The sequence below is a fragment of the Gnatocerus cornutus genome, chromosome 5 (genome assembly GCF_029298725.1).
Source record: "Gnatocerus cornutus isolate USDA-ARS CGAHR chromosome 5, icGnaCorn1.1, whole genome shotgun sequence".
Classification (NCBI taxonomy): domain Eukaryota; kingdom Metazoa; phylum Arthropoda; class Insecta; order Coleoptera; family Tenebrionidae; genus Gnatocerus; species Gnatocerus cornutus.
In genome coordinates, this window is record NC_142237.1 from 5,166,290 (window position 1) to 5,177,001 (window position 10,712).

A 10,712-nucleotide genomic window follows, 5' to 3' on the forward strand; every position below is an offset into this window, starting at 1 on the left:
CCAAATTATGAAAAAAAAAATATGGGTTCCAATTTAAAATAAGAAAGTTGAGTATCGCCCAAAAGATACTAAGACATTTAGAAAATTTTTAAAATCATCAGTTTATAGTAAATTAAAAACCATTTAATTAGTTTTTTAAATTTTTGAAATCGGATCATAAATAAAAATTCTACAACGCCTGCCGTTTTAAAAAAATCACCCTGTATCTCTGCCCAATACAGTGTAGCTCATACTCATTTAAACACAATATTTTTCTCATCAATGCATCCTTCTTTTAATTTACAAACAGACTACACGAGTATGAAAAATTAGTCTGTTTGGCTTATGTCAAAACCGCACATGTAAGTAGTTTAATCTGGTGGTTTTCAGAGATTATTATTTAACTTCGGCTGGTTGGATAGGACAAAACAACACGCAAATATCCGTGGTTTGGATGAATCGAGCGCAAAACCTCAGCATCATTTCGGCCTGTTTAGCCCCCAATTGGACCTGTATAGAGGTTCGTATAAGTTCAAACATGTATACTTTTTCACATCAATTGGTTTTAATGGCATTGCAGTAAAAATTATCCGGTCGTAACTAACTAAAGTGCGGCTCATTGCTATCAGTCTCACTCTCCTGTGTAAATTTTCAAAAATTCTTGGGTGTAAATCAGGCTTTCAATTCTTTAGGGAGAAACTTATGGGAAAGTTGAATGTAGCGATTTTTGAGGTTAACACGTTGTCAAAGTTGATTGCATTAATCAATGTTTAATTAACAATTTGCTACAAAAGAAAGATTTCAATAGAGATCTGGCAATCTTGCGCAAGACGATTAGCTTCCACGCATGCCACAGTTGGATCAAGGTCAAACGCTATTGCTGCCAACTATTATTGATAAAAATCGCTAGGGGCTGTTGCCAACTTAACTTTTTAATGAGTAGACTGATAGTAATGAGCTCTGGTATACAATTCTTCGAGAGTTAAAGTACCCGTTGTAAATCAGACTTGGTCGGGCTATACTTACTCTGTTTTCTTTTCTTTTTCTTTAGACTCACGCTGAACGTGCCGCTGAAGAATCCTGGCTGGAATTTCACGAGCATCCGGTGTTCTCGTCGGATGGAGATAGCTTTCTAATGCTCGCTGCCGTCCAAGAGGGAAATAAAGAGACTTTCACTCATATTAAACACGTCAGTGTCACTCAACAGCACATCGCCGTTCTTAGTCACGGTCGGCATGAAGTTGACCGGATCTTAAGTTGGGACAACATTCGGCATCTTGTGTAAGTAGATTCGTGCGATGTGAAATTTATTATATAAATTGTTTCAAATATACAGAGTGATTCACGAATTTGATTGAAATTTAGGGCATATTGGCTGCAATCCAATTGCGCATTCATAGGTTCGATATTTCTATATCTAGATAATTTTTTGTAATAAGGTTCAATGGTTCAATATTGGTAACGCTATATCAAGCACAAAATTAAAGTAAGAATAATCTCATAAAAAAGCTAAACAATTCAAGGAAGAAATCGGGAAGCAATTAGAAAAACCCGGAAGCAGAAATCTGATAAATTGGAATGAAAAAAATTAAAGAAGCCAAAGAAGCTGATGAATTCTGTAAAGCATTTAAAGAATTCTGAAAGAGTATATTAGAAGGAAGATCTAAAAAAATCGAGAAATAATTAATTAAATAAAAAAGAAAGACAAATCTGGCCAAAAAACTAAACATGCTAAACAAAGCGAAGGCTGACAAGTTGGAATGGAAAAAAACTAAGAGATTTGAACAATTATAAAAGGGAGAATGTAGAAAATTAAAGAGAGAATTTAAAGAAGCTGATGAATTCAGGACAACATTTGATGATATCTGAAAGAGTTTATCAATTAGAAGGAAGATCTACTGAATTTGAGAAATAATATGAAGAATATCAGAAACAATATGAAGAAATTGTAGATTTTTAGTCAAAAAGCATTTGAAGGAAAGAATATGATGAAAAATTTAGAGAATTCAAGAAACAACTGGGGAAAGAAGCTGAAGAGCTCAAGACAGAATCTGCAAAATAGAGAAAATAGGAAAAATATTTGAAGCAATCTGAAGAATTTGGAGGCAGAAATCTGACAAATTGAAATGAAAAAAAAATAACCTGAAAGATTTCAACAATTAAAGAATTCAGGACAGAATCTGAAGAATTGAGAAAATTGGAAAAAGATTTGAATACGAGGCACAATATACAAAATCGTTAGAATTTGGGTGAAGAATTTGTACAAAAATGTGAAAACACCGATGAAGAATCTGAAAAATTCAGGTGAGAATTTAAAGAATTTGACGAAAAAAAGAAAAATTTGATGAAAAAGCTAAACAATTCAAGAGGGAACCCCGGAAGGAAGATAAAGAATGGGAAGGCAGAAATCGGACAAATTAAAACGAAAAAAAGGAAACTAAGCGATTTTAACAATTATAAAGAAAAATAGTAGAAAATTAGACAGAGAATTTAAAGGAGCTGAAGAATTCGTCAAAGCATTTGAAAAATTTTGAAAGAGTATATTATTTAGAATAATGATCTAACATAATTCGAGAAATAATTTGAAGAAGTTCAGAAACAATAAGAAAAACTGTAGATTTTTGGTAAAGAAATATTTGAAGAAAAGAATCTAATGAAAAAACTAGAGAATCCAAGAAAGAACTGGACAAATAAGCTGAAGAATTCAGGACAGAATCTGAAGAATTGAAATAATTGGAAAAATATCTAAATATGAACAACAATATACAAAATCTTTAGAATTTGGTTAAAGAATTTGTACAAAAATGTAAAAAAGCGATGAAGAACCTAAAAAATGTAAGTAAAAATTCAAAAAAGTTAAATAAGAAGGAAAAAAAATTTTGATCAAAAAGCTAAACAAGCTAAAGAATGCGAAGGCAGAAATCTGACAAGTTGGAATGAAAAAAAACTAAGAGATTTGAACAATTATAAAAAGGAGATTGAAGAAAATTAGAGCGAGAATTTAAAGAAGCTGATGAATTTAGGAAAGCATTTGATGATATCTGAAAGAATTTATCAATTAGAAGGAAGATAGTAGATCTTGAGAATTTGAGAGATAATATGAAGAATATCAGAAACAATATGAAGAATTTGTAGATTTTGAGTCAAAAAACATTTGAAGAAAAGAATCTGATGAAAAATCTAGAGAATTCAAGAAACAACTGGGGAAAGAAGTTGAAGGACAGAATCTGCAAAATAGTGAAAATTGGAAAAATATTTGAAGCAATCTGAAGAATTTGGAGGCAGAAATCTGACAAATTGAAATGAAAATAAAAAGTTTAAAGCGAAAGAGAAATCTTGAAAATTGGAGAGAGAATTTAAAGAAGCCGAAGAATTCTGAAAGGGAATATACATATTAATTAGAAGAAAGATCTGCAGAATCCGAGAAATAATTTGAAGATGGGAAATCTACAGATTTTGGGTGAAGAAGAGTTTGAAGAAAATAGTCTGATGAAAAAAACTATATTATCTATGAAAGAATTGGGGAAACAAGCTAAAGAATTCAGGGCAGAATCTGTAGAATGGAGAAAATTGCAAAACAAATATGTATACGAGAAACAATAAATATGCAAAATCTTTAGAATGTGGGTAAATAGTTTGGACAAAAATGTAAAAAAAACCGCTGTAGAATCTGAAAAATTTAAGAAAAAATCAAAACAATTTGGTTACAAATCTAAAGAATCCAACATTCGGAAAAAATCTGAAAAATTAAAGACATAATCTGTGGATCTAAGAAATTGAAATGATTCTGAACAATTTATAGGAACTGACTAACTTCTATAGTTAGGATAAATAATTGTAACAATCTAAAGAATCAAAGAAATGTCAATAATTTGAAATAAAACTTTGTTCTTTCGTCTTCTGCATTCAATTTTGAAAATTATTTCCATTTTTTTGTAATACTCTAAACGGTGTAATTATTTGAGCGATATTTCGGCCGGTCAGAAAATTGTGTTAACCTCCAAATCGAATGGTCTTCGTGAATCAGTTTGTATGTTTCATATGATTCAAAAAATTTCAGATTTAGTTATCTCTAAAAAACAAAAGCAATGAAAATAGGCCGTCGAAACTCGTCAAAGCTCGCAAAAGCTAATGGCCACGTATCACCATTATCATTGCGTCTTTACAAATTATTCAAAATACGTGAAGGTATCTTTTGTAGGAAACTGCATTTGAATGCATCTATAAATACAAACCCATCTTTCATCGCTGTAAGTGAGTTATGTTTTATCCAACTGACAAAAACTGTCAAACTGGCTAATTCTAACTAAGCTCTACGTTTTCATTAATTTGGTTTAATTTGTTTTTTCAGATCTAAATCTTTTTGAATCGTATGGTATAAGTGTATATTGTGTACCTTTTTTTCTAATTTGTTTTCACGTTTTCCATCAGATATTATTTGGCCACTGCGGAACACAAACCCGGTCAAAGACATCTATATGTAGTCCGCGATCCAACCACCGATGACCCGCGTCGTTTGGAATCTAGCTGTATAACATGCGAAATTGGAAAGTTTCTCTGGAGTAGCCGTTATCTTTATGGAAATTGTACACATTTTAATGCTTTGGTAAGACGACTTTTAGCAATTCCAGAGTTTTAATTGAAACCACGGCATGTTGTAGATAAGTCCCGAAGCAGAGTTTTCCAATTCATATTACGTCCTCCAGTGTGAAGGACCTGGTCTTCCATTAGCAGGCATGCATAATGCAACAACGCACAAACTTTTAAAAATTCTCTATGATACAAGGCCGCAGAAAATGCGAATGCTTGAGAAATTGGCGTTGCCTAAGCAAAAGTCTTTCGAGGTGCCTTTGACCCACGGTGTTAGGGCTGAAGTTCAACTTCTTCTACCTCCTAGTTGGAGGGAGGAGCTGCGAGATGCTGCCTACCCTGTTCTCGTTGAAGTGTAAGTAGAATATTCGTTTTTGATTCGTGTAATGAAAAATGCGGTCTGTAATGCACTCATTACTTAACTCGTAATGTGACTGAACTAGCTACCTTACGTCACTCAATTTCATTATTTGGGGTTTCTTTAAAAGCTTATAACATCCAGTATAATAAAAATTACGCTAGTCAACAAATTTTGGACGAAATTTATACTGGAACAATGTAAAATCAATTCTGACATAGAATCTCTTCCTGATTCGGTCGATTAACAACTTGCAAAATTATGAAACTCTATAATATAGGTATTATCATCGCAAAGGTAAATAAATAAACTATAAAAGTCGCCGAGTGAGTTAATTTTTGCAAAGATATTTGAGAAAAACTAATGTAAATTTTAATAAACGAACTTTTTAAAAACATGTTGACACTTTTATGCATAGAACTCCTAAAATGGTACTTTGATTTTTTATTGTAATACGTCATTGTTAAGATTGAGATCTCTAAAGAGGTGTTAGACAACTTATTATCTCTTGCCATTCAGAAGTTACATGACAAAGAATATGGAGTTCTTTTTAGAAAAAAAATCATATTTTGTTAACTTTCGATCCTACAGAAAAATTTATATTTTTTTTAATTTACATTTGCAATTTCGACATGTGTATCTTCACAAGTTGTGCATATTATCTAAGTTTGATGTGCTTTTTGATGTTGTTGCAGCAGCACTGCTAGACATGTTCATGCTCGCATTCAACTTTTTTTTTTCATCCAATTTGTCAGATTTCTGCCTCCAAATTCTTCAGATTGTTTCAAATATTTTTCCAATTTTCTCTATTTTGCAGATTCTGTCCTAAATTTTTCAGCTTCTTTCCCTAGTTGTTTCTTGAATTCTCTAGCTTTTTCATCAGATTCTTTTATTTAAATGCTTTTTTACTCAAAATCTACAAACTCTTCATATTGTTTTTGATATTCTTCAAATTATTTCCCAAATTCAGTAGATCTTCCTTCTAATTGATAAACTCTTTCAGATATCATAAAATGCTTTGCTAAATTCATCAGCTTCTTTAAATTCTCTCTCTTATTTTCTACATTCTCCCTTTTATAATTGTTCAAATCTCTTAGTTTTTTTCATTCCAACTTGTCAGATTTCTGCCTTCGCTTTCTTTAACTTATTTAGCTTTTTGATCAAATTTTTCTTTATTTCTTTCTTATCTAAATTGGTTGAATATTTACTTAAAGTTCTCAGATTCTTCATCGTTTTTTTCCATTTTTGTACAAATTCTTTAACCAAATTCTAAAGATTTTGTATATTGCTTTTCATATTTAGATCTTTTTCTAATTATTTCTATTCTGCAGATTCTGTCCTGAATTCTTTAGCTTATTTGTCCAATTCTTTTTTGGATTCTCTAACTTTTCATCAGATTCTTTTCTTCAAATTTTTCTTTACCAAAAATCTACAGTTCTTCTTATTGTTTCTAATCTTCTTCAAATTATTTCTCGAATTATGTAGACCATTCTTCTAAATAATATACTCTTTCAAAATTTTTCAAATGTTTTCCCCAATTCTCCAGTTTCTTTAAATTCTCTGTCTAATTTTCTACCATTTTCCTTTATAATTGTTGAAATCTTTTAGTTTCCTTTTTTTCGTTTTAATTTGTCCGATTTCTGCCTTCGCCTTCTTCATCTTCCTTCCGGGGTTCTCTCTTGAATTGTTTAGCTTTTTCATTAATTTTTTTTTCTTCAAATTCATTAAATTCTTACCTGAACTTTGCAGATTCTTTATTGGTAAATCACATTTTTGTACAAATTCTTCACCCAAATTCTAACGATTTTGTATATTGTGTCTCGTATTCAAATCTTTTTCCAATTTTCTCAATTCTTCAGATTCTGTCCTGAATTCTTTAACTTTTTTCCCGTTCTTTCTTGGATTCTATAGCTTTTTCATCACATTCTTCTTTTCGAATTCTTCTTTACCCAAAATCTACAGGTTCTATAGAATATATTATTTGTGATCTTCTTCAAATTATTTCTCGATTTCTTTAGATCTTCCTTCTAATATACTCTTTCAGAATTCTTTAAATGCTTTCCCGAATTCATCAGCTTCTATAAATTCTCTTTCTAATTATTATATTTTTCTTTATAATTGCTGAAATTTTTCAGTTTCTTTTTTTTTTCATTCCGCTTTGTCAGATTTCTGCCTCCAAATTCTTCAGATTGCTTCAAATATTTTTCCAATTTTTTCTATTTTGCAGATTCTGTCCAGAATTCTTCAGCTTCTTTCCCTAGTTGTTTCTTGAATTCTCTAGCTTTTTCATCAGATTTTTTGCTTCAAATGTTTTTTGACTCAAAATCCACAAATTCTTCATATTGTTTCTGATATTCTTCAAATTATCTCTTAAATTCAGTAGATCTTCCTTCTAATGGATAAACTCCTTCAGATATCATCAAATGCTTTCCTGAATTCATCAGCTTCTTTAAATTCTCTCTCCTATTTTCTACATTTTCCCTTTTATAATTGTTCAAATCTCTTAGTTTTTTTTCAAAAAATTGACTTCAAAGACTCACAGATACCATCCTTTTAGACTCGAAGGGCAATTTCTATAAAAAAAATTAAACTCTTGACCTAGCCGATTTGGAGATTTTAATGCCGAAATAGATATTATAGGCTTGCCAAAATTTCGTCGCTAAAATTATTTTGAGTTTCACTTATTTAATTGTTATATAACACTCCCCTACGTAGAAAAATAGATTCGTAGATCATTTACTTTGTCATCTTGTGCCCTTTTTTTAAGTCGCTGTGAGGAAAACCGCGAAAACAGAAATTTTTGAAATTTTTTTTTTCTCTTAATATAACGACATTTCGTCAAAACCAATGATGACACGTTTGTAAGCATGTGTTGAACCTGTCAGGTTGTAAAAATTTTGCGATTTTAGCAGTTGTAGTTATTTTATGTCTTTGATAAAATAATGTACGCAGGTTATAGCCCAGTACTCGTGAAATTACCACATGTACTACATAGTTGTGACAAATATTCTAAACTCGTAGTTATGATTGCTGTAACCCACTTGTATTGTAAATAACTATTTCTATTTTTTTTCTAGTAATGGCAGGCCTGGCAGTAAAACAGTCTCCGAAGAATTTCGAGTGGATTGGGGTACATACATGTCAAGTCACTGCGACGTCGTATATGTGAAACTCGATGTTAGAGGAGCCCGAGGACTCTCTGATCGAGCTTTATATCGCCAGTTGGGTGGTATTGAAGTACAAGATCAAGTGAGAGTTTTGGAATATCTTCTCACGACGTTGAAATATTTGGATAAAACTCGAATAGGAATATGGGGTTGGGGATACGGTGGTTATGTTACTTCGATGGTACTCGGATTGGGTAATCAACAAAAAGTGTATAAATGTGGCATCGCCGTTAGTCCAATCGCTGACTGGTTATACTATAGTAAGTAGTTAATATGTTATTATGATTTGTCTTTAATTAAACATAAGACCTCAACGAGGGGGTTTTAATTTGACGATCTTAACATGTTAAGCCACAAACTAATTATTTCCTGCAACAACTGCAGCTTGTCAACTCAATAAGAGTTAAAAATTAACACTGTTTTCAACTCATTAATAGAGTCATTTTTAAGTCTTGATAAAAATTGATGGTTTTGTAGATTTCGAGCTCTTCTTTGCAAATCCAAGCCAGAAAACGACAAGAATCAGCGAGAAATCGTCGTTTAGCATCAAAATAAGCGGATTTCTCTAAGAATTTTGATGATTTCGTCCAGATTTCATCTGTTTTCTCGCGATTCAGCGGTTGAATCTTGATAAAAATTGGTGGTTTTGTTGATTTCAAGCTCTTCTTTGCGAATCCAAGCCAGAAAACGGCGAGAATCAGCGAGAAATCGTCGTTTAGCATCAAAATAAGCGGATTTCTCCAAGAATTTTGATGATTTCGTGCAGATTTCTGCTGTTTTCTCGCGATTCAGCGGTTGAATCTTGATAAAAATTGGTGGTTTTGTTGATTTCGAGCTCTTCTTTGCGAATCCAAGCCAGAAAACGGCGAGAATCAGCGACAAATCGTTGTTTAGCATTGAAATAAGCGGATTTCTCTAAGAATTTTGATGATTTCGTGCAGATTTCATCTGTTTTCTCGCGATTCAGCCGTTGAATCTTGATAAAAATTGACGGTTTTGTAGATTTCGAGCTCTTCTTTGCGAATCCAAGCCAGAAAACGGTGAGAATCAGCGAGAAATCGTCGTTTAGCATCAAAATAAGCGGATTTCTCCAAGAATTTTGATGATTTCGTGCAGATTTCTGCTGTTTTCTCGCGATTCAGCGGTTGAATCTTGATAAAAATTGGTGGTTTTGTAGATTTCGAGCTCTTCTTTGCGAATCCAAGCCAGAAAACGGTGAGAATCAGCGAGAAATCGTCGTTTAGCATCAAAATAAGCGGATTTCTCCAAGAATTCTGATGATTTCGTGCAGATTTCTGCTGTTTTCTCGCGATTCAGCGGTTGAATCTTGATAAAAATTGGTGGTTTTGTTGATTTCAAGCTCTTATTTGCGAATCCAAGCCAGAAAACGGCGAGAATCAGCGACAAATCGTTGTTTAGCATTGAAATAAGCGGATTTCTCTAAGAATTTTGATGATTTCGTGCAGATTTCATCTGTTTTCTCGCGATTCAGCCGTTGAATCTTGATAAAAATTGACGGTTTTGTAGATTTCGAGCTCTTCTTTGCGAATCCAAGCCAGAAAACGGCGAGAATCAGCGAGAAATGTCGTTTAGCATCGAAATAAGCGGATTGCTCTAAGGATTTTGATAATTTTGTGCAGATTTCTGCTGTTTTCTCGCTATTCAGCTGTTGAATCTTGATAAAAATTGGTGGTTTTGTAGATTTCGAGCTCTTCTTTGCAAATTCAAGCCAGAAAACGGCTTTCTCAACGAAAAATCGTTGTTTAGCATCAATATAAGCGAATTTCTCTAAGATTTTTGATGATTTTGTGCAGATTTCAGCTGTTTTCTAACAATTCAGCCGTTGAATCTTGATAAAAATTAGTGGTTTTGTAGATTTCGAGCTTTTTGCAAATCCAAGCCAGAAAACGGCGAGAATCAGCGATAAATCGTGGTTTAACATCAAAATAAGCGGATTTCTCTAAGAGTTTTGATGATTTCGTGCAGATTTCTGCTGTTTTCTTGAAATTCAACCGTTGAATCTTGATAAAAATTGGTGTTTTTTTAAGCTGCAGCGAGCTTGTGGATAGAATTTTGTATTACATTCGTGTCTCTTATGGGCTGAAAACACTCATCAAGAAAAGCATAAACAACTCTGTGGCTTGTATTCATCACACGGGATACGTATTGTAGACCATCTGGCAAAAATCTATAGGATCCAAAGAGAATCGAGGAAAATTTTGGTAGAATTCTATAAAAATTAAAACAAAATTACAGCAGACAAAAATATCTAGAAAGCAATTAAAAGCGCAATTTACAGAGAATATAGACAAAAATAAATTAAAAATATGATGTACGTGCAGTTTTACTTAACCAAGTTGAATTTCTGTTTACAGATTCAGCGTTTACGGAGAAAATTCTTGGTCTTCCGACTGAAAACTACAAGGGTTATGTAAAAGCAGACGCGACTCAGCGAGCGCGCAATATTCCCCCGAAATCCTTCTTTCTCTTGCACGGTTTAGCAGATCTGACGGCACCTTATCAACACGGGATTGCCTTAGCACGTGCAATGACAGAAGCCAATGTTTTATTTCGTTATCAGGTAAATAAATGAGTTTTTTTCAACACTTTTTTAACCC

The 10,712-nt window shown here is 32.7% G+C and overlaps 1 protein-coding gene across 5 annotated transcripts in view; it reads left to right on the forward strand.

Annotated features, from left to right (window-relative positions):
* Positions 1–10,712, forward strand: part of LOC148173833 (dipeptidyl peptidase 4) — an 86,135-nt gene that overhangs the window by 68,571 nt on the left and 6,852 nt on the right. For all 5 annotated transcript variants that reach the window (XM_088036048.1, XM_088036052.1, XM_088036050.1 and 2 more), the window contains 6 exons: positions 370–499; positions 1,031–1,260; positions 4,411–4,585; positions 4,641–4,924; positions 8,005–8,354; positions 10,470–10,675. In XM_088036048.1, coding sequence (XP_087892174.1) covers positions 370–499; positions 1,031–1,260; positions 4,411–4,585; positions 4,641–4,924; positions 8,005–8,354; positions 10,470–10,675 — 1,375 coding nt within the window. The remainder of the gene's footprint in view (positions 1–369; positions 500–1,030; positions 1,261–4,410; positions 4,586–4,640; positions 4,925–8,004; positions 8,355–10,469; positions 10,676–10,712) is intronic.